The sequence below is a fragment of the Mustela erminea genome, chromosome 16 (genome assembly GCF_009829155.1).
Source record: "Mustela erminea isolate mMusErm1 chromosome 16, mMusErm1.Pri, whole genome shotgun sequence".
NCBI lineage: Eukaryota > Metazoa > Chordata > Mammalia > Carnivora > Mustelidae > Mustela > Mustela erminea.
Window position 1 is genome coordinate 43,436,117 of NC_045629.1, and position 24,459 is coordinate 43,460,575.

Below are 24,459 nucleotides of genomic sequence, written 5' to 3' on the forward strand. Positions count from 1 at the left end.
CCATCTGACTCAAGAGCCGCAGCTCTTCCTCAGAAAGCCTCTCAGACTGGAACACACCCCAGATTGTCCTGCCCCGGGCTCAGACTGAGGGAGCCCCCGTGTGACAATCCTCCACAGGCCCTTGAGCTTGAGAGTCTCGGCAGCTGTTGACTATTTGGCTGGGAGGGTCCAAAACAAGTGAGTAGGATGGTTGAATCTAGGAGGACAACAGCGTCAATAAAGAATGTGTGTATTTAGAAGGTATGTGTGTGTGTGGTATTCGGGGTGAGTGGTGTGGGATACATGTGCTGTGTTTGCTGCATGTGCATGTTTATGTGCGTGCCGTGTGGAGGAGTGTGTGTGGTACGTGGTACGTGTGGGCTGTGGCGGGGGCGGGGTGGGGTCTGGGATGTGTGGTATGTGTGTGGTGCATGGCATATGGTGGGGGTATGGCATTGTGCGGAGTGCGTGTGCTCTGTGTGTGTGTGTGTGGTGGTGGTGGTGGTGGTGGTTCCAGGAGATGAAAAGAGCTGTGTCTATGGGAAAAACTTTGGGATACTGAAAAATGTGAAGGACTCCGAGTCACATCTGGACCCTACTCCAAGCCCAGACACATCTGAACTGGGACAAGCCACCTATCCCCCCGAACTTGTTTTAAAATGGCCTGTCCACTTCATGGGGCTGTTGGGAAAGTCTATTCAAGAAGAAACCAATAAAAGCCCAATATACACAAGGGACTGCATTGAAGAGTATAGGGATAAAGGGAAAAGTAAAGGATTTTAAGGAAATGATTCCATTCCTTTTGGGGGAAGGCAGACATATAAAAGTGACTTACGCAGAATGGAAGACGTATGACAAAACAGGTGTCTCTTGAGCTCTTCATGTTCGGCAGATTAAAAGATGTTCACCTCACAATCTTACAAGGTAGCTATTCGTCACAACCCCATTTTGCAGATGAAAAAAATGATGGTCATATAGGTTTCGCTTTTGCTCCAAAGACACAAGGATGTAAAATGGCAGCGATGCTGCCTGTGACACCTGACTGTTCACTCTTATCCTCTCCCTGTACTGCTTCATCGAGCGATTCAAAGAGGGAGAATGCAGAGATGGGTACCTGGCCTTCAATTCGGAAAAAGGAGGAAAGCAAGCCAGGAGAACCAGCCAGCAGAACTGAGTTGTAAGGCTGTTGCTTTCGGCAATATTCAAGGTCCCAGGGCTGTCACTACTAGCGTGTATCTGATTACAAACTCAGAAAACAGAGGGAGGGGAAGCCACGGAGGGTACACACAGGGGCCACTGATGTGAAAGGGAGACATCGGGTCGTTCCACTCCAGCAACAGGTCACACGCCACCACGTGACAAAGGTCAAACCATAATAGTACCAATGAGAATTTGGTTACAGCCTTGCCTGACTAGATAGATCTCAGGCTGAAAATCACCAGTTTCCTTTTTTTTTTTTTCCCTAATCTTTATAATTTCCTCTAATGCTTTAGTCAAGCTTAGGACCATGAGCCTTCATGGAGAAAAGGGCCATCTGTTAGGTCAGAAATTTGCCAAAGTAAAATATCAATCTGGCTTTTATTGTAACTTAGCATTTAGAGGGCCCCAAATATTCCAAATGTATTAGCCAAAAATAACTGCATTATTGTGAATCATGGTTCCAAAAGACAGACGTCAGAGATAGTCTTTGAAACAAATAACAATGGGACTACCACCAATGAAAAGAAGATATAAAGTAACAGGTATGTTTCTGTAGAAGGTGCTTGGGCTAAAAGCAAATGGAAGGAATCATAATTGTCTTATTTGGGGAGGAGAAACATTTAAGAATGTCTTTTTCCCAAAGATTTTATTTCTTTCATTATAAGACATATAGGTAAAAATTTGCATATTCTGAAAAAGATAGAAAATGGTAATAAAATGGACATTTTTCCTATTAAGAAATATGTTCATAAATATGCTTTATCAAACGTTAAAATGGTTATTATTTTGCAAAATAACAATAAATAGAGCAGAGCTGTGGGATACAAGGGTCAACCCAAAGTACTGGAAGTTTCACGTTTTATGTTTTATAAAAATTGAGACCTTCAATTATATTTCAAAATTTGGCATTTTGCACTCAAAGTTGTCAATAACTCCGACTTTTAGAATATATTCATCATGGCCCAAGGCTTTAAAAACAATGAAACATAAAAGGTAGTTTGACCAAGTAGAATTTGCTTAAATAATTTTCCTCTAAACAAAAAACTGTAAGACACAGAAGCAAAGATATGATTTTTGATCCCCTACGTGGTACCTGTATCAGTTTCCAATTGTACAAATTTCTGGATCCCCAACTGTGGGTAGGAAACAAAAATTGTTGGCTAAGCTTTAGTTTCCAGCAAGGTCCATCATTTCTTTTCACAGCTTGATGGAGCAATGACTGTCACAATTATGTTGAGCCCGGTTCTACAATCTTAGCTCCACAAATAGAAGGTACAGAGAAAGAAATCCTCCCTCCTTTGGATAAATCCTTTGACCACTGTCCAGTATTTTGTCTGTGGCCCACTAGCCTCAAATTCATGTATCGGAACACTGGATAGAATTTTAATAATAAAAAGTTCTTGTTCTGAGCTTCAATTCTCTACTATCCAGAGGAGAAAGGAAACACATGTGAACCCCAAACACATCCTCTGAGTCTTGGGTGTTCAAGTAGCAAGGTCAGGCTTTTCCTGTAAATAAATACTGGTTTTACAAAGACCTTCCGTTTCCCGTGCATTATGTTGCTCTTGAGGCCAACCAGTTAATTCCCAGCTACAATGGGGGAAGCTGTATCTCTGTATCTAATAACACTGAAGATGCAATCTAATATAGATTATCAGTCCCAGTGGTGCTCTACGATGTCCATCAGGGGAACATCTGGGGTGACTCTGGGGGCCTAGAGCACAGAGAGGTCATGGCAGGACTTGGACTTGAGCTTGAAAGCCATATTCTTGTTGTTTTTGGCCACAATCTTGCCCCAGAAGCGCCGGGCTTTCCTGGGGATGCTCTCCCTCCTTTTCTGGTAAGCCAGCCGCCTCTCGTTCTTCTCCTTGCTGTCCCGCCGGAGGCGCACCTGCCGCACGATCCCCTCAAACAGCTCCTTCACATTGTGCTGGACGGCCGCTGAGGTCTCGATGAACTTGCAGTCAAACACCACAGCACACGCTCTCCCTTCTGGTGAGGAAAGGAGGGGAGAAGAGAGTCAGAGGAGCTCTGGGGTGCACGGCCGAGCTGGAGGACCCTTGACCTGAAGCTGTCACCAGGCAGCTCTAGGCCAGTCGGGCATGTGATGGTGACACATGTCCTCCTGGGGCACAGAGCGAGGCAGGGTCACAGGAAGATTCCCGCAAGCAGGAGGAGGGGGGCGTTAGGGCTGGTCCACCACAAAGGCCCTGTGTGGAGGTCCAATTCCTTCAGATACAGTAATGCTAACTCTAACAGTGAAAACCAGAACCCTCATTAATTACACTTACAATATTACTTGAAAAATACATTCTCCCTCCCAGAGAGAGGAAGACACTGAGGTGGGAGTGATCTTTTAAAAATGTGAGAGAGTGCGGCGCCTGGGTGGCTCAGTTGGTTAAGTGTCTGCCTTGGGCTCAGGTCATGACCCCGGGGTTCTGGGATAAAGCCCCGCATCTGGACCAGGGAGCCTGCTTCTCCCTTTGCTGCTGCTGTACCTCCCGGCTTGTGCTCCCTCTCAAATAAATAAATCTTTAAAAAAAAAAAAAAATGTGGGGAAGTTCACACAGCCTGTAAGCAGCGGAAGTGAATCCAGGCCTGCTTCATCCTCACACTCAGATTCTTAACACTTTCTCCTGACTCAGTTTCCCCGAATTGACAAAGAATCCTACTATTTCACTTTGCGCCCTTAAAAAACAATGTTAAACCTCTAATGAGATACTTTGAAAAACTGTTGGTGATTTCACAGATGTACAGTTAGAGCAAACTGTATAAACAAGCTCTCCTGGGGCAGCCTCTATGTCAAACATTCCGTTGTGCTCACCGACCGTGTATCCAAGTTTGGTTAGAAAAAGATGATAAGCACAGACAGTCATCTCCTACGAGTAAGACATGCCCAAGCCAGTTGTATACATTAGGTCTGCATCAGTTGCTTTCCTCCTAAGTGGGGCCTGGCAATACAGTGTTTTATTTTTTTACTCTTGTACCAAGAACCAAATCTGTATGAGGCCAATAAAATCTCAAGGACCCCGAAAGCACTTGGGGGCTCACCCAGCAAATAGGCGATATCCCAGAAGCATGAAAATGTCTATGTGACACCATCAGATTGATGGCGTTCGCTGAAACTTAGGAAGCAAGAGGTAGGTGCAGGAGGCTCTTTCTGGGGTCTCCAGGAGCCAGAGGCAGCCAGAGTAGAATTCTTATTCTCAATGAAACTCCCACCGTTCCCCCACATCAGAGTTCCCATCTTTCTTAAAAAAAAAGACACTAACTACACTTTTATTGAACTCCTAAGAATTCCCTAAAAAAAAAAAAAGGACAAGGAGAAAAGGTTGGGGAGTGCCAGCAGATCTCTGAGCATGATCTTTTCACCAAGGGAATGCCAGGGAGGGGAAACAGGAATCCGGCGAGCAGCCCAGACAAGGGGACAAGGACAAGGGACAAGGACAAGGGAGCGGCTGTCAGCACAGGGATGATCTGCTGGAAACGCTGGGAGTCATCTACACAAAACTCCACGGAGCATTTCAGGAACTCCCTGGTTCCAGCTTCAGAAAAGATGAAGAAGAGAGCGCCCAGGTGAAGGACAAGCAGGGGACCCCGAGAGTCTCTGTGGCGCTCACCAGCCCTCACCTGACACAGACACTTCCCGGCGCCGCACCAGGTCACTTTTGTTGCCCACCAAAATGATAGGAATGTCCTCGGTCTGCCGGGCCCTGCGGAGCTGGATTCGCAGCTCGGATGCCTTCTCGAAGCTGGCTCGGTCTGTGATGGAGTAGACGATCAGGTAGGCGTCCCCGACTTGCATGCAGTGGTCCTGGAGCCATTCGTTCTCCCCCTGATAAAATGAAAAGAAACTCCCTGAGCTTGGGGCGCGGGGGAGTGGAGGCTGTTGGAGATGAAGTGTCCTTCATGAAGAAGCTATACGTGTATCCGAAAGTGTTCACTGTCCGATTCCTCCTACAGCTGGAGTTGATAAATTATACAGTGACTCTGCCAAACCACATTTCCAATCTCTATCTAACTGACCAAAAATGAGCCCTCTCTGACTTCTAACAACTCCCTTTTGCCTTTCCCAACTGACGAAATTTCTAATCCTTCTGTGAGAAGAGGAGGGTCCTCAATCAATAGAAGCTCTAGCACAGAGGCTCAGAAGCCCCCAATCTTTAAAAACCAAATGCTGAAGACTAGTATTAAGAAGGTCAACTTTAAAAAAAGAAGAAGAAGAAGAAGAAGAAGAAGGTCAACTTTAGGGGTTTCTAGGTGGCTCAGTGGGTTGAGCCTCTGCCTTTGGCTCAGGTCGTGATCTCAGGGTCCTGGGATCGAGCCCCATGTGGGGCTCTCTGCTCAGCGGGGAGCCTGCTTCCCCTTCTCTCTCTCTCTCTGCCTCTCTACTTGTGATCTCTGTCAAATAAATAAATAAAATCTTTTAAAAAAGAAGGTCAACTTCATATAATCTGGTTCTATATTGCTTTCAATGATTCTCCATCCTTGTTGGCACTTTCCCTAAAGCGGATATAAGTTTTTGTCTTTTTTTTTAATTGAACTAGGGGGAAATCACTGTGACTTGCTTATTATTCAGAGCTCATTCCTGAATGACCTCTTCTTGAGAATAGTCTCCTACTTCAGAGGAAAAAAAAAAAAAGCTAATCAAGAAAATGAGCCCACCTTACCTAGAACACCAAAAAGGACAAGGTCACCCTCGCACCAGCCTGTTGGAAGGCAAGCCCTGAAGGAATTTACAGAGAGCTACGGGCTCTGCATACCTTATTTTCCCACATGTCCAGGAGTATAATTGTCGCGCTTTCCCCATCAACAATCAGTGTTCGCTCGTAGGTATCTTCTGGAAAAGAAAGAACAGGGATATTGGAGTCAGAAAAATAAGCAACGCATTTACATGAGCATCATTAGAAAATTATGCTACAAACTAAGCCTACTAAATATGCAATTAATTATGCAAATATGCAGATTCTCACAAAGGCAAATTAGTATTTTTTAATCACCTCCAACAACGTTCTATGTACGTTCCTCCCGTACTTCCTGAGCAGAACACCTATGTCCTCTGAATGTGTCTCACTGAGCCACTTGAAGTGAAAGGCTTTCGTTTTCACCATTCCTCAACTTTTGTTATAGGAAAACCATTTACAAGGATAAACTCACTGAGAGCTTTTGACTCGGATTCAACGATGCCATGAGAAAACACTAACCACCCAGTGGAACCATAAGCCTCATTCATAAGCCTTATATGGAAATCCACTGTACCTTTCAGGGGGGTGTGACTACTGGACATTCACTGGCAATTTCAGGAGCTCTGGGCTCAGAGACATTTTTCCTGTTTTAAGACACGCAAGAAAAAAACCTTGAGTCTATCCCTGTCTTGGCTAAGGTTTTCTCCCTTAAAAAAAACAAAACACACACACACACAGTTCCGTAGGAATAAACAGTCTTATTTTTCCTAAGTACAGCCTAAGTGCAGCCTCCAGCTCCACGTGGTAATGGAAACTTTCCTCCCCGCACTTGAGCCCAGACAGAGTATAGGTGAAGGGTGATTGGTGCGAAGGGCAAGAGCAGCTCCAGCCCACAGAAATCAGCTGGGGGCTGCGTAGGGCTGGCTGAGTTACCCGGGATTTTGCAAGGGGGAATTCCCATCAATTGCATACAAACAAGCGAGCCCATCCCCACTCTATTTTCACAGTGAGGTCTCCGGTTTTGAATTTCATCATTTGAAAATCATGATTTTCATAATGATTTTTTTTTTAAGATTTTATTTATTTACTTGACAGAGAGAGGGAGATCACAAGTAGGCAGAGAGGGAGGCAGAGAGAGAGGAGGAAGCAGGCTCTCTGCTCAGCAGGGATGCGGGGCTCCATCCCAGCACCTGAGACCATGACCTGAGCCGAAGGCAGAGGTTTTAACCCACTGAGCCACCCAGGCGCCTGATTTTTTTTTTCTTTTTCTTTTTTTTTTTTTATCATTTTTCTTGCTTTTCCTTTTGCCTGAAATCTGTTCCCTGGAATATCCAAAAGTCTTGAGCCCATACCTCCTTCCAGGAGAAGCGCTCCCTCACCATCTACTTAAAATTACAATACATCTCCCCTACCAATATTTCTTACTCCCTTTCCGTTTTTCTTTATCATACTTATAGGTACCTAACATGTCATCTGTTTAACTTATTTTATTATCCCCTCTCTCCCCCCGAATGTGAAGGCAGAGATCTGCATCTGTGCTGTTTACTGCTACACCCACCCCCCAACCCCCAGGGCAGTGCTCAACACACTGCGGGTAGGCAAATACTCAGGGAGTGCACGGATGAATGAGAACTATGGCACTGGGGATATAAGCACAAGCAAACCTGATGAGAATCCGAATGCCATCCCTTTTTAAATATGTGGCTCTGGACCATTTAAGTGTTCTGGGCCTCAGTCGCTTCAACTGTGAAATGGGATTACTAACCATATTCATGCCTTAAGCGGGCATGACAATTACCTCTGTTAAGCCTGGGCCCAAAGTAGAAAGGCAATAAATATTCGCTGTTGCCATCACTTGTTCCGCTGGAGGAAGGTGGTTCTTGCCATACTTGGCGTTTCCTACTATAGCTAAAACCTAGCTTAAAAGCACCACAAGTGGGGAAACTGGAGCATTTCTTGTTTTATAGGAGTAAGGGTCTTATTAAAAGTAAAGCTCCTGGTTTAAATGTTTCTTCATCTAGGGAATGGAAAACAGGGCAGGGAAAGGAAGGGAAACACAGACAAATGGCTCTGTCTTTCTGTCAGTCTCCCTGCCTCCACAAGGTATCACTCTAATCAATGGTAACGGGGACCCACTGCGGGATTCAGTCTGTGAAGCCCACCCTGTCTGCCATCCACAGTGGGATCACACTGGGACGCACAATCTGGCTTCCTGCGGTGCAGGGCCTCAAGACTCAACAGGCATATTTATACAGCCAAACGGAACCCGTCAGAGCCTCAGCAGCACAGAAGGGGGGCCGGCTGACTGCCCCTTGCTACGTTGGACTTCTCTTTTCTCTCAAAGTCTTCCCTGTGCCCAGGAAATCCAAAACAGCACTTTCTCTGTCCTCAGCCTACCACCTCCCACCGAAAAGCAGGTACAAGGGCCCCCCGCAGTTCAGAGACACATACTACATTGTAATAGCTAGGGGAAAAGCAAACCCAAACTTTCCCTTGGTTTGAGAGATACAAGAACATCAGCCTAGAGAAAAAGTAGATTACGGATTATACCTTTAAAAGTAGATGCCTAACTGCTTTGCTGTTCTGGAAGATTCCTGGACACCCCCCCACCCCCGCCTGAAAATCACTGTGCAGCAAACCCACCAGTCTAAGACAATAGATCTTCACCCTGCTTGCCTGGATAGGCCCCACATCTAGGTTTATATACTGCCTCTGGCTCCCCCGCACACGGATTCTTCAGACACTCAAAGCATCCTGCTTTCTGGCCCTCTACTAACCAGGAGAGGGCCCTGCCTACACCCTAGAAGCTCTAGCTTCTCTTCCTCCCCTTGTCACTCACTTTTAACCTTCTCAAGGACTAATCAGGTGGGGGGAGAGGAAATAAAAGGGTACAATTCCTAGAAGATTCCACTGAAATTTGCCCCGGGTTGAGACGTGTGAGAAAAGGGTTGAGGTTGATTGGCCTGGGTCTGAGGAGGACCTCATTTCTCCGGTGCTCTCGATGACATCTGAGGGTGCACCTGCACACTGTGTGTAACAGGAGAGAGCATCCTGAGGGGGTGGGACGGAGCGTCAATGACTGAGTGACCGTCGCTCTCTTCCCTGGATTAGCACACCTTAACCTGTCTTTCATTTGGCCCCCACTGACCTCCACCTTCAGTCCAGGATTGGTTCAAATGCTGTGTGGAACCTGCAGGGGTGTTCTCTCTCACGCTGGAATGGGCTCCTGCAGGCTCTTGAAAGCTCTGAGGTTCCAACATCCCTCTCCCCCAAAACTCTCAACTACGCTCAGCTTTCCTAGCCCAGGAGACGCCAAGGAGCCCTGAAGGAACACCTGCTCTAGGAACACCGTCCTCGCCTCCTGCGGCATCTCACGGGGCCCTGGCCAAGAGGAGGAGGAGAGTGGACCGGGCTACAAGCAACCGAAGTGCCGGTTTGGGAAGATAAGTCCAGGGAAAGGAAATGGTAGATTCAGAATCGGCTCTAACGTTCAACCTATACTTCTTACATGCCAGGCACGGGGCCACAGGCTTAGAATATGTTCTCTCCTTGACTCCTCTGACATCCTGTGAAGCAGGGATTGTCCCTGTTTCACTAATGCGGAAGTCTGAGCAGGGTCAATCCCTTGTGCAAGAGCGATCAGCTACATCCGGGTCAAAGCAGGGCTCCAAACCCACACTGACAGACTGGAGTCCAGCGTTCCTGACAGACCGGAGTCCAGTGCTCCCTCCAGACTCTCCGTGTACAGGTGCTGTCCCTTCCCACTCACCTCAGGGATTCCACACCCCAGCCGTCCTTAGGGTCCCGCTCAGAGACCACCTCTTCCATGAAGCCCTTCCTGATTTCCACAGCCAGAAGTAATCTGTTCTCCTCTGATTTCTCACAGCACTGTCCTCGTACCTCTTTCAAGACACTCATCACACCTGATCTTGATGTACAGTTGGGGTGGATCTGTCTCTATGGCACACACTGTAGGCATCTCCAAGGGGAAGCCCTAGGCCTCTTTGCACGTCCCCGTTGTGACTCACCGAATTCCATGGTATATATTCAGTAATTATTCAGGAATGAATGAAGGGATGAATAAATGAATGGCATTAAATGTGTAGAGAGAGTCATAAGATTATTGCAATATAGCTGTAACAACATCCGTCTTTATTTGAAGAAATTCTGATGAGAGTATATTGTATAGAGGAATTTTTTTTTATGGTTAATGTTGAAAAAAGAACAATGTGGGGGCATGCCTTGGAAAACCTTCTTCTTTGGAAACAGGAAGCCACTAGTGATCCCAACAGCTGCCTACAGATAAGAGATGTAATCCTAAACAGTATGAATTGAGTTACTCAAAAAGGACACATCAGAAAGGATTGGTCAAAGGAGAAGCTTCTTGCAGAAGATTCTCTGTTTGAGGAATTAAGGAAAGGATTCTCTGTCTCCCTCCCCACATTAAGCGAAGAGTCCTCCCAAATATTGAAGGCTGCCTTCCCAAATTCCAGGTATGAGTCAGTCTTCTCAACACTCAGTGCCAACGGGGATACCACTCTCCAGATAAGAAACACTCCACTCTAATGGACCAACATTTATGAAAGTCTGCCACCCACTAACTTTTTCAAGACCTCCCTCAAGAGACAAACAAAACTCCTGATTGATCTCTTCCTTCTATCAATTTCCCCAAACACTTTACTGTTACTTCTTAAGGTATTCATCAATTTCACCCTGCTCTGAAGTACAGCCACTGACCCTTCACTCCTTCCTGAGAGGGGATACTGCCTCCTAAGCATCACTCGGAACCCCAGAGCCTCACACAGAGCCAAACTTGTGCCTGATACTAACAGCATGTGGACACTAAACCCTGGAGCCACTGGGCACGGTGAAGGCACACACCAGGTCTGACTCCCAGCCATACCATGGGCTGGTTCTATCATCCTGGGAAAGTTATGTGATGTCATAAGCCTCCATTTTTTTTGCTTGTAATATAGGGATATTAATACAAAATTGGTCCAATTTTTGTGTTATCAGTAAAAACTAAGCAGAAGTACTCAGTAAAGTTTCTGGCACATAGCAGGTTCCCTGTCAATGGCAGTGGAAGACAACCACCAAACTAAGATAAAGTCCTGAGCTCTAATTCCAGCTACCCCACTGATTCTAAGTAAGCCACTTGGTATCCCTGGGACTCAGTTTACCCCTATGAGTATAGGAATTTTGTAAGTACCCAAATAAACAGTAGCAGATATAAGGTACCCAAAAAGCGTCTCTTCCATTGCAAATGTGCATTCTAGATATCCAACCTCCCTCCCCTTCTCCTACACCGACAGTCACCCACCAGCCTGTACAGAGAAAGAAAATCAGCCTTCCGATATGGACCCTATTTCTCCTTGACCCTCATTTAGCTATCGTCCCGGAGAGTCCAGAGTGGGGAGAGAAATCAACGTCCTATCAGTGAGTCATCATTTACCGTCAGTTCAGAAGCTGCCACGTGAGGCAGTCAACTCCCTGACCCTGGAGACAATCAAGAAGAAATGGTCAGCTGGAAAGAGCTGACAGGAGGGAGGAAGGAGCAGGACTCCAGTGCATCAAGCAGAGGGCAGAACCAGCTCATCACTAAGGCAGCTCCTTACCCTGGGAGTCTGTGATTCAGCTGTGGGTTGCAAGTGGGAATACAGGCAGACCATGCCATCGGGCAAGCACTGGAAGGTTCTTCCCTAATGTCTATAGCTGTAGATAAGGACCTGCAGCTCCCCTAGTCATGTATACTAAGACGGAAGCTTTGGCTGAAAACCACTGTATGAATACCACTGATGATCAATTAGGATCCTCATATCATGTTCCAGAATACAGTGCCAGGCTTTACATGTATCTGAGGAACATGTGCATTTTTGTGACTTCAAATCCATTTTTGGAAATAGGCGAGTCTTAAACAGTAAATATTTTAAGCAACATTGTACACGGAAAATTATCTTGAAAACCTGTAAGACTCTACAAACATATGTATCACCATTGTTATACTTAACATTTTTTAAATATTGGACTATTTCAAAATATAGATAAACTATATCCTCAAAAGACTCTAATAATTGTGGAAGCTGATGAATCCACCCTAGTAGTTTTTCAAATCGGTTTGGTTTTAGGTATAACCGTGGAAAAAAGCTGTGCCTAAACTGAGCTCTTGAAAAGTCCAGCTCAGAGTTGGCAAAAGCCAGAGGTGGGAGCCTGACCCTCTGACTCTGCCTCTTTATCAGTCTACCCCTTCAGTCCCTGCAGGACTGGAATCTAAGAAATTCCCTTTCTGGCCCAGGTTCTATCACCGAGCACTTTCTTTTTCTCCTCCTGAGGATCCATGCCAGGGTTTTGCTGGGCCCTCAGCTTCCCAAGCCAGTGCCAAGGACGCATAATTGCCATTCCCAACTCTGCAGATAAAAGACACACCCTCTCGCTCATTGGACCCACCCCTCTACTCTTTGGGACTGGACCACTGCTGATGGACAGAAGCCTGCTGGGGCTGCGCCACCTACCTCCCAGCACCTCGCAGTCGCTGTCCATGCTGTCATGTATACCTGCAAAGATGTTGGCCAGAGTGGACTTGCCCACCCCCTGCTCCCCTATGAGCACCACCCGGTAGTAGGTGTTCCCCGATTCGGAGGAGATGACTGAGTCTGTGGAGTCAGAGGACCAGCTCCGGCGGCAGTGGTCCTCGGGAGCAGCAGAGTGATGGCTGCGCTGGCTGTACTGGTGGGGCTCTTTCTGGACCATCAGATGCCTGCCGTCCGCCGGGATGCTCCAGCGTTGCTGCTGCGGCTGCATGCCCACAGTGCCTTGGCGCATGGTGACATTATTCAGAGTCATGGCTGGGTCCTGGAGAACAAAGCAGCCAAGAGGTACACATTAGTAAGCGGGAGCGAGAGCTCAGGGTGGGGGGCTCAGCCACACAGTCCGTGATATCTCAGTAGATGGGGCGAGACCCAAGTAACCCTGATATAGGAACCCCAAGGAAACCGTCCCCATATCCAAGAGGCTTTCACCTAGTAACCAGTTCCAAGGCAGACTGTCATTGGCAAAAAGAAAAAAGTACCATAAACATCACCCACTGCCCTCTGGCTTCCTCCATCTTCAAGGAAGCCTTCAGGAAGCCCACTCAGCCACTGACACAGAGGCAGCCCGAAGAACCAGCAGCCTACGGAGATGGCTTGAAAAGCAACAAGTTAATGGAGCTGGGGACCAGCTGGCCAGGTTAGCTGCTCTTGTCTAAACATGGCTCTTAATTGCACCAGCATCCAGTGGGCTTTTGTGCCTGGATGGGAAACACGTGGCAATGACATCACTCCCTCTGGCTGCCCTGGACAAGCACTTATTGGAACTTCCATGTTTAGTAAAGTCGCCCTGATGCTCTCCAACTGCCTGAATAAGCTATTATTTGGGGGCAAAAAAGAATTCCTGATTGAGGTTTATGCCTCAGTTCTGCCCTCTTGCCCACAGACATCATGTTTCAAAAAATCCCACCCCCAAGCCCTGTTGTTCCTGCAGGGAAATGACCAGCTCACAGTTCCGACCTATCAAACTGGCAGAGAAAATGCTTCACTCTCATTAAACCACGTCTACTCTAAGAGTTCTTCAATTCAACTCGGATTCCCACCTTCCTGAGGAAAATCAGAAGGCCAAAGACCCTCCTCAATGGCATTAACAACTTTGCCACAACTTTCCCTTTTGCAAACCTCCATCCGCCCGCACGGAGGTTTGTACTCTCGGGCTACGAGATAAAGCAGAAGCCTCCTCATTTCTAACAAGCGAGATCATTCGTGAGAGTGAGAAATGCAGACTCCCCTCCCCAGACTCACACCCACACCACACCCCAGCATGCCGGCCACTAAAGGGAATGACCAGCCGGTTTCTGGATCTCATTAAGCCGTGCCTCAGTTGGCCGGCAGGCACTCAAACAACAAAAAGCATGACGTATCCGTGAGGGCTGCCCTCTGACCGCACAGTCCGCAGGAGGAGGTGACCCTCCTACTGACCTGAACTAAGGAACCTGATGACAATTGGCATCCTTGACACCTTAAACTCTGGCCCCCGCCCCCCAGCCAGAAGACCACAGCGCAGACCACAAGTTACAGGCGCTCTTTCGACAACTTAGAAAGTTCTGCGGGCGGGGAACGCCCACTGCCCCCGGCGTCGGGAGGACCCTCCCTCCCCAGACCGCCCGCTTACTTGGCTCTGCCGGGTGGGCGCCCGCGAGTCCGCGGGGGCTGCGTGCGTGCGCGCTGCGATGCCGGGCCGCCGAGCGCCGGGTGCTCGCGCCGTGCCCGCCGTCCGTGCCGCCGCCCGCAGCCGCCGCGGCCCCGCGCTTTATAGCGCGCCCGCGGGCCCGCGCCGGGGCTTTTCCGTGACGTCAGCGCCCCCGCCGGGAGGGGGCGGCTCTGCAGCAAACTCGGATGCGCCGCCACTTCGCCGAAACGGTTACTCATGTGACCCCTCTCCCCCCTTTTGAAAAATAACGACCGTTCCGTCCCGGGCTTCTTCATTTTGCTTTTATTCTCACTAGGTGGGTCCAAGAAGCTGGAAAAATACACGCAGCGCCACTTAATCGCGCTTCCCCGCAGAGCGCTGGCGAGCTGTCGGGACTCAGGATGGAGCAAGAGGCAGGCTGGAGTTGGGACCCCGGCTTTGCCGGAAAAACAGGGATCGGCAGGGCGCGCGCGGAGTCTTTGGCCTCTCAGATGCGGGCCGCAGCCACCTTGCGGAGCCAGGGCTTGTGTTAGCCGTATCTGCAGCCCCGAAAGCTGCCTTTTCCTGCCTCCTGTCACCCCCTCTCTGGAGGATGAGGGAGGAGAGCCCCGTACCGCTTCATTTCCCTTCTCTGGCACGGACCCACAGAGAAGGGGCTGAAGAGAGGTGACGAAAGGGGACGAGACCTTGAAAAGGGCAGTTCTGAAAACCAACTTAATGAGGGGATCCAAGCAGACTGTGCTAAATATTGCTGGCCCTGCTGTGGGCCAGGATGCCGAGGCTCCTCAGTCAGGGGATTTAATCACCGTTCCAGTCGGCAGCATCTCTGGCCCTGGCACGGGGCGCGGAGCCAATGCCTCCCAGCCGTGGGGGAGGAGCCCGGAGCCAGACACAGGTGCCGCGTTCCCCTACCCCACCCTACCCTACCCCGAGACTCCTGTGAATAAAGGGTACGGGATAAATAGTAACTACTACTACCACCACTTACTAAGTACCTCTGAGTACCTATACTGCGTAGGTACTGTTAGGCCTCCGCAGTACTCAATCCTACAATTCTGCAAGGTAGATATATTGCTACCCCCATTCTATGGAGCAAAATGAAAAATGACACTTGGCCAAAAGAGCTTGCCCAAGGTCATGCAGCTGGTTTAGTGGCAAAGTCAGGATTACCTGGTTTGCCCGGCTCTTTGCACTGCACCACCAGCTGAAGGGTTTCAGTGACCTCTTTCTGGGGACGTGGGCATTTCCCAGACGCTGTGTTTGGAGATGCCACTGACCTTGGCAACACGCACATCCACTTTTCCAGCCAGCTACATCTCTGGGTTGGCTGGTGGCTCCAGGAAGCAGCCAAAGGCCCTAGCATCTATTTGAGTGGCTGGCCTCTGCTGTGATTATAGTCCATATTCTCAGTTATCCTGCATGCAGTTATCTGCTTTGGGGATTATCCAAGTGACCAGCTGCTGAGACCTGCCAGGCCCCAAGCTGGCAAAGGTGGGATCCACAGAGTAATAAAAATTTAGAGCTCATTTAGTCCTAGTTGCCTTGGCCCCAGTACCCTACTTTCTACATAAGGAAGTTGAGACCGAGAGGGATGACTACCACTCAGTTGGGAGTAGCTAGAGCTGGAACTAGAACCTGGGAATCACAATGTCCTGGATGGTGCCCTTCATTAGCATTGAGTTTTCCGTCTGGATTTAAGCAGGAGAGGATGGCCACAGATGTGGGGAAAGGAGAAAATTGGGCAGGAGGTGGGGGGCTTGTCTGGGAGAGGGAAAGAGATCATCCAAGAGTATGTAGCTGACTCCGTACTAAAACACCTGTAATTCATGAGTTACCTGCATTTCAGAATTTACCATGTTTGTTTGTTTGTGCAGTTTTTTTTTGTTTTTTGATTGTTTGTTTGTTTTGTTTTTTACCATACTGAAACTCCTACTGTCAACTGGTCTCGAGAGAAACATTATGTGGCTAAAAACTAAGAATAAGTCAGAGTCTATAAGCATGTCATACATCATCTCAGTGCAAATTTTGCCACTGATAAGAACCTAATTCTTCACATTAACAAGAACCTGATTCTATGCCTAGGCACTATCTACTATGAACTGGTTTTTATTGGTATAAGTGAGGCACACCAAAGAAAACAAATTCTAAAGATTGGTGGGGCCTGGGGAGAGGGTGCTTTCAGGACACTATTGATTGGGTAAGTACAGCAATGTTGCGTTTGAATAAAATAATCTGCCTTCTTAAATTTTCTGTTCCACAAAAAGTCAGATGGGAAAACAACTACTTAGCAAAAGTTTCAACTGAATGTCAGTTAAGTTGGAGTATTTGCACAAAAATCACAGTTACACCTCACAAAAAGCACATTTGAGAGCCAAATCTTAGCCTGCAGAATCCCAGCTACGTTGTCCAGAATTCCAGCTCACTGGGACTATCTGAGGGTATAGAACTGGAGAGAAAAAAGGTAGAATCAGGGCATTTGGACAAGTGGCAAGTTCTGAAGAGGAAAATATTGGCATAATGTTGTAGTTTCTTGTTCTATGAATTATTCCCTCCATATTCCCTCTGGCAGCATTAGAAGGCAACCTTGGGTTCTAACTAACATGAAGATGAGTATCACTAGAAGGCAGAACTCAAAACAAAAATAACTAACATTTACTGAATACCCATGACTTATCTTTGTTAACCCTCATCACCACTACACTTCCCCATGTTTGATGGATGAAGATGATGAGGAAAGAGGTGAAATCACCTGGCCAAGTTCACAGTTAGTAGGCAGCAGAGCTGTGCAGTCTGGAGCCACAATCTCAACCTGTTCTACTCAGATGAGGGAATACACTTCAGCCCCAGTCCCATGTGGGCACCTCAGACCATGCCCTCCCCCTAACTCCTCTCAAAAGAGGAGTTTTTATATGATTGGTCAAAGCCCATGACCTTCACTGGGCCACATTTTACTAATAGTCAGGCTTTCTTCCTCTCTATTCTTTGGGCCCCATGCACTGGATTAGAACATGAACTTGGGGTTCTTTTAAGGCCTTGACTACTTCTCTGTCACTGTCACTCTTTCTCTCAGAACATAGACCTGAGCAACCAAGTCCCATGATTTCAAAAAGGGATGAGAGCAGGTAGAGAGGGGTGGGGAAGGAGTAGAACCTTTGACAAGGGCTGTGGGTTGGGGCATCAGGGACCCACACTGCCATTAAATATGATATTACTTTGAATCTCATCCCTTGAAAACTATGAGGGAGGGGAGATGATGGGTGGACCCAAGATCTATACATCCCTCAGTCGGTAACACGACCCTAAAAGCAAAAGAATCACTTATCCTTGACCATACCATACTGCCTCAAAGACACTGGACACCTACTGCAACCAAGGGATGCCTACCCACACCAACAAGTCATGCTATTCAGTGGCAAAATGCTACTCCGTAGGCTCTCCCTTTTCCACCAGCAGAAGGTAGACTGCAGACTGGGCATTGAGGAGGTGATAAATGGTTTGTTTGGTTTTTTTTTAAGATTTTATTTATTTATTTGACAAAGATCACAAGTAGGCAGAGAGGCAGGCAGAGAGAGAGGAAGAAACAGGCTCCCTGCTGAGGAGAGAGCCCGATATGGGGCTGGATCCCAGGACCCTGGAATCATGACCCGAGCCGAAGGCAGAGGCGTTAACCCACTGAGCCACCCAGGTGCCCGATAAATGGGTTTTTTAATTGCTTTTTAAATGTACTGCATTTCGTTGCCTTTAGGTCAGGCATGTTTTCCAATTCTCCATAGTCCTCATTAACCCCTACCATATTCTACCCCAGCCAACTTCCCTCATTTGATTATATACCTGGCCCCAAGGGAATCTGACTTTGTAAGGCCTGCAAGAGCTGTAACAAACAACAAGGAGGGGATTCAGCATCAGAAAAGCCAGTTCAATCCCAGGCCTTTCTTCCTAGGCACACAGATGCTGGGGCTATCACCAGACCCCAGAGACCTTGACTTCTGTCTTTCTGGAGAGCTACTGAGTGTGGAAGTGCTTTGTCAACCACAGAGCACCATGTCAATGCCAGTGATTATGATTATGACGCAGGCACCAAAGATTGGAGCTGGGCCACCTGCCCTCGGCTTTGCAGCCTCTTAAGGCTCAAGTTAAATTAATCTAGCAGAATTCAGGACACATGAGGCACAAGGAGGAGGGGCGGGAAATGTACTCACATTGATGTTACTAGGAAAAAATAATTAGCAAGGAGAATGCTATGGTTAAGCTCTCTGGAAACAAACAAGGAGATGGGGTCAAATACTCAGCTCACATAATAGGTCTCCACCAGCCACAAAAGCACTCGGGAGGAGCTGGGTGGGAGGCAATGTGCAAAGCGTCTGAGCACAAAAAGAACCACCCACCCCCTCCGGGAAGTCTAAAGAAGGAAAGAATTACTATATGGAAAATCATTGCTTTACAGAGGGGGGGAAAGGCTCCAATTGCAAAATCAAGAGAGCCCTGATTAAGAGAAAATAAAGACTGAAGAAAAGATGGCTAAGAATAACCTCTCAACACCCAGAGGCCCGTGGGATCCAGATGGACACTCCTTCCAGCTGCATCCTCTGTCGCTGGCCCCAGAGCCTCATCGGACTCCTGCTGAGCAGATTCAATTTTCCATTGAAAAATTCTTAGCTTTCACCCTTCCTCCATCATTCGCTCAGCCTCAGCCTGGCCTTACCACTCCAGTGGCAGAGCTTGCTAAGCCTTCCTTCTAAAATCCGGCCGGCTGAGTAAAGAAATGCAGAGTGCATCTCAGAAAGCCAAGCGGAGGCTCCTGTTCTCTGCCCAGCTTCCTCCATTCATTCATTCATTCAACAATAAATAACTACTGATCTTCTACCTTATGCCAGGACCTGTTCTAAGGGCTAGGAATAGGTACTTACAGCTCAAGGGAACTTAAGTTCCAGTGGGAGAAATAATAAAATATCACCATATCATTCATTCATTCATTCTCAGAGCTTTCCGCTCGTTAGCCTCAGTTTTCTCATCCATAAAAAGGAATGATAATCCTGGATGTGAAAGTAGGGGTCAAGTACATACCCAGTCAGAAGTCTGACAATACCAGTGTTGATGGAAACGTAAGGGAGGTCCTTTTGACTTACTGGTGGGGGTGTAAGTTGGTACGTACCCTTTACAACCTAGCAATTCTACTCGTAATTGTGCATATTCTATACTACACAAGGAGATGGACACAAGGATGCCCATCAAATAGTTGTCTGTAAAAGCAATCACCTAATGATCATTGATGAATAAACATATGGTGGCATATTTATACGATGAGGTAGTATGCAGCAGTGCAAATGAATGACTTAGAGCTACTTGTATCAACACAGATAAATATCAGGATCATAACAGTAATTTGAAACAGCAAACTGCAGTGTACCTACAGGGCAATGATTTATATAACTTTTATTTATACATATATTTATTTATTTAGAAAATTTTATAATTAACTGCACTCTAATATTTTATAGTTAAATACACTTAGTAAAAGTATACAAGCATGAATGAGAAAAATACACACCAACTTCAGAATAAAGATTACCTCTGAGAAAGAGGGGAATGACAGTTAGATGGACAGTAGACATCTCAAAACCACCAAGAAGCCAATAGGCAGTTACTTGCAAGATCAAAGTGCTTAGCGAAAAAAAAAAAACTGTCACCCTGGAATTTTATGTTGACCTTAACTGTCATTCAACAGTGTTAGTTAAATATATACTGAGAAATTATTATTACAAGCAATATCCCAAGTCTCCGGGACACAGAGTTACATAAGACCACATTCCTGTCCTCAAAAAGCATAAAGTTCGGTGTTCCTTTCCTCAGCAACTACCAAATCCATCAAGGGATCCTCCAAGAGTTGCCCAAAGTAATCTGGTTTCCCAACCGACACAATGTTTTCTCTTGAGTTCCTTTCTCCCAGCAACAGAAAAATCACTGAGATTATTTAGCCCAAGGACTCAAAACCAGCCGAAGGCAAAGGCATTGATTTAATCAGTTATAGTAACACAAGAATTCTTTAATGATAGACTTAAAAAGGCCAGAAGAAGGAAGAGTTGGGTGGAGGACATGCTCAGTTAACACCTTTCATATGTGGGTATAAGTATTCCCATTTTCCCGCTTTGTTTTCCTAATTGCACATTTTCCGGATTCCCTATGATCTTTAACAATTGGATGGTTTCTCCAACACTTAGAAGGCAGCAAGACATTTCGGCTTTGGTAGAAAGCATTGAACTTACCCCTCCAATGAATATCATCTAGATTTTTTTTTAATGAATCAAGCCCTTAATTGATGAAAATTTATAAATCTAAGTTACTGTTATTTTTTTAAAGATTCCTTCAAAACCGATTTTAAAATCTGACAAAAATCTTTGACTAACAAACATATGCTCTGTTCTCTAAATAAGCAAGTTGTGTTATTTTTTACCAGCACGTGCCTTTATTGGAGGTGTGAAGCCAATAATGACACAATGTAACACTGGCGAGCCTGACACTCATTACCTAATTTAATCTTCACAGCAACTCCGTAAAGTACAGAGTTATTCCCATTTTACAAGATATGGCAACTGAGATTGGGGAAAAGGTTTTACAGCTTGGAACTGGCAGATACAATCTGTCTGAATCTCATCCACCACTCTGGCCTCTGATTCTCCACAGCTCCTAAGTACAGATACTGGCATTGCTCTATTTCCTGGCGTGGCCAGAAGTGTGTAAACAGAATTGGATAATGTCACATCTACAGGTACAGAAGTGTCAGTTTCATGAGAGTGGGAGCTGTTCAAAGATGGGAGATTATCATGTCCACCTATGCACCCCAGCTCCTAAGAGTAAACCTGGCGCACAATAAGGACCCAGTATGTGTCTGCTGAATAGCAGAATAGATGAACACCAGCATCCCCATCTTATCTGCTCTGTTATTTCAGATTCCCTAATTATGACATCTCACAGTGACCCTTCGGCCCACCAGGCCTCCATCAACAGGCTTGAATGCAATGTGTCGCCATCTGAGGCAACGGAGCTGGGCGATCCAACAAGCAGGTACCAGGCCCTCACTATGTGCAAGGACATATGTGAGATTCAGTGCAGGGTACCCAGCCAAGCATACAAGGCCGCACAGTCAAGGAGCTCAGGGCGCCGATGGAGAGGAGCCAGGAAGCGTGATCTGATGCAGACGGTGGTGAGAGGCTATGAGGGACCTGCACACAAGGACCAAGACAGGGACCACACTGCCTCTGTTGCAGGGAACCTTCCACACTCCCAGCTTGCCTGCCTGGGCTCATGCAGCACAAGAGCCTAATTTAGTCTCCTCTCTCTTGGGGAAAGACAGCCCTGGGAAGGACCTTTGCCCTGGTCTCCTTGCAGTGGAGATGGAATGGCCTTCCTAGTGGTAAGATCCGGGAAGAAACTGAGCATATGACATCAGGTCTCCTTACTTCTTGCTCAATAGGGCCAGGGTGCCTGCGGTCCAGCCTAGTTTTTCTTCCCACTTCCTGCAAAGGGCACACAAGCTGTGGCAGGGATGGCTGCAGCTGCTCTCTACGTGAGAGGGGTGGCAGTCACTGGGATGGTCTTCCAGCCATTCTTTCTCCCCTCTGCCTGCTAGCCAAGGATTCCCTGCATCCGAGAATGAAGTCCTCTAAGCTGGGCAAGGGAAGCTCACACCCTCCTTGGAGGACTGGGCATGGGATCCTGTCCTGGCCAAGATGATGGAGAGGGATGTCTGTCTGAAAGCTCCTGAGCAAGGATTTCCTCACTAATAAAAAGAAAGTCTTCATGGCCATCTTGCTCTTCCTTCCCCCTGGGATGCTGATAGGAGAACAGCTCTAACTTGGAGCTGGAGTGACCATCTTAAGACAGTAACAGAGGGATGCCAGTGACCAGGCAACGTATAGATGATGAAAAGCAAGAGCCTGGGTCTTAAATGATGCCCCTGAGCTGCAGAAGCAGCCTGGAGTCACCCCACTCCAGACTTTTTCATCAGGCAATAAGCCACCAGTAGTTAAGTTTTCTATTAGTTACAGCCAAAACTAATGGACAGACAAATGAGTTCAAGACTATAAGGAAAGTTGTAGAAAACTAAATTTGGCTGACTACATCATGTTCTCCAATCCAGCAAATCGGTTATAAAGCTGATAGTTTGATCCCCATCTGTCTGTCTCCTCAGTCAATATCTCATGGGTTTAGAACTTTGAGAACAGGTGGAGGTTTATCACTCCCTCAAACCTGAACTTACACCAAGGTGGAGATCCTCTCTGATGTATTTGCCACCACACAGCTGGTGACCAGCCCAGTGCCTAGCTTGTGGCTGGCATTTAATAATCATATTGGATGTTTGAATAAAGAATGAGATCACTTCCAGCTGGAGTGCCTGAGAAAGACTGCATTAGTCTTAAGTAGTGATACTTAAGATGAGCCTTTAAATGAAATAACACTCAATGCATTAATGAGAATAATATCAACTAACATTTACTGAGACCTTTCCCTATGCCAGGCACTGTGAAGGTGACTTTATCTCTTTTAATTCTCCCAATTTCCCTACAAGGTAGGGACAATCCTAATGACCATTTTGCAGATGAAGAAACTGAAACACAGAAAGTTTAAATAACTTGTCCAAGAATCCACAGCTGGGAACTGGTAAAATTAAGATTTGAACCCCAACTTCTGATTCCAGAGAACATGGACTTAAGCCAAAATAAGTTATTGGGAACCATCAGGGCAATTCAACTCAACAAACAGATTTGAAATATCCATTACATGCTGGTCTCTAGGAATACAGGATGTGTAAGAGACAGTCCCTGTACGTGGCTGGGGGTTAAAAAAAAAAAAAAAAAAAAAAACCTGAAGAGGGGCCCCTGGATGGCTCAGTTGCTTAGGCAGCTGCCTTGGGCTCAGGTCATGATCCCGGGGTCCTGGGATTGAGCCCTGTGTTGAGGGTCCCTGCTCAGTGGGAATCTGCTTCTCCCTCTGCCCCTCCCCACCCTGTGCTTTCTCTCTCCTTCTCTCTCTCTCTCAAATAGCTTCAAAGGCCAATGGGTACAAAAGCCACAGCATGTAGCCACATACCTACCCTTTCCCATACAAGGGGCAAGAGGCACCCACCAAGTTTATGAGAGAGCAGCTCCATAAAATGGAGCTAAGCGGCTGGCAAGGCTCACTGACCATGCTCTCAGAGGGAGGAGGGAAGCCTGGGATCCACTGGGACCACCCACAACACCCAGGAGGGACAGGTCAACATACAGTACCACCCACTGGGACAGAGAAGGGCTTCCCGCCCAAACACCCACCTTCTCCTCCCCACTCCCTTCTTCACTCCTCCCCACTTCTTTGTCTGTGGTCTATGTTATTTTTCTGAACATCCAATAAACAGCGAATACAGTACATACTTAGCCAGATTCTCATCTATACCCAATGTGAACATCACGGTTGGATGGGCAACAGATGTTTCCACCCATTAAAATTTATACGAAAATTATAAACGTTCCTCTGACAAGTGAATTGAGTAGAAGCCTCTGAGACACTGTAAAGCCTTCCTTGTGGGGAATTCAGGATGAGTGACACATGACTTGGGGGCAACTGGGCTTGCAATTCTTCTTTCAAAATTAAAGCACAGTCTGGGATTGCAAAAAGCAAGCTCCTTGCAAATGACACATAGACCCAATATTCTTATTGATGTTCCCATACTAGGGAATTCATACCTGGAGGGTTAGTTAAGAAATTGCAAAGCAAAGAGCCCATCCTCCTAATTAACACCTTAAAGAATTTTATTATGCATCAATTCATTTGTATGCTCAGGTTATATAATCTAACGAGTGGCTTGGTTTCAGATTTTATATTGCTTTTTGTATCTTCAAATTGCCATTGATAAAAATGATCTATTTCGTTTTTCACTCAATAAATTTTGATGAAGGGCCTATTAAGTACTGGGTCAAGTGCCAGGCTCTTGGTACACAAATGAAAGCAACACAATCCTTGTCCTCAATAAAGTCACAGTCATTGAACTCACATTCAATACTGAAGCCTCTGTGCACCAGTCCCAAGCCGGGTCAGAATAGATGGGCGGATCAGTGGAAGACTTCACATGGGGAATCCCTGAACCTGAGAAATTAAGTGTTGGTCTCCCCCATTACCACTGCACTGAGAGAGTCTGTGCCCTCCCAAAACAAACACGCATAAAGTAAAGGGTAATGAGAAGAGAAAATAGCAAAAACATTCTCAAAGGGAAATTGGTATTTGGTGTTTGAAGATCTAACTCCGATCGTTCTCTACCCCATTCTTATGTCACATTCTCCAGGCATGCTTGTAAGTCCCCTCTAGACTGCAAGAAGATGACATATTTTCCTGGGAGCTTGTAGGA

General features: G+C 46.7%; 1 protein-coding gene across 3 annotated transcripts; it reads right to left on the bottom strand.

Annotated features, from left to right (window-relative positions):
- Positions 1-799: 799 nt before the first annotated feature.
- GEM (GTP binding protein overexpressed in skeletal muscle) lies at positions 800-24,459 on the bottom strand. 3 transcript variants are annotated; one of them, XM_032316478.1, is made up of 5 exons: positions 24,383-24,459; positions 12,374-12,713; positions 5,943-6,019; positions 4,810-5,014; positions 800-3,171 (listed from the first exon to the last, which is right to left on the bottom strand). In XM_032316478.1, the coding sequence occupies exons 1-5, from the start codon at positions 24,398-24,400 to the stop codon at positions 2,894-2,896; spliced, it is 918 nt and encodes a 305-aa protein (XP_032172369.1). In that variant the 5' UTR covers positions 24,401-24,459; the 3' UTR covers positions 800-2,893. The 3 variants fall into 3 exon arrangements, with proteins under 3 accessions (XP_032172369.1, XP_032172368.1, XP_032172370.1); XM_032316477.1 differs by lacking the exon at positions 24,383-24,459 and adding an exon at positions 12,931-13,832; XM_032316479.1 differs by lacking the exon at positions 24,383-24,459 and adding an exon at positions 14,064-14,193 and having other exon boundaries at positions 802-3,171.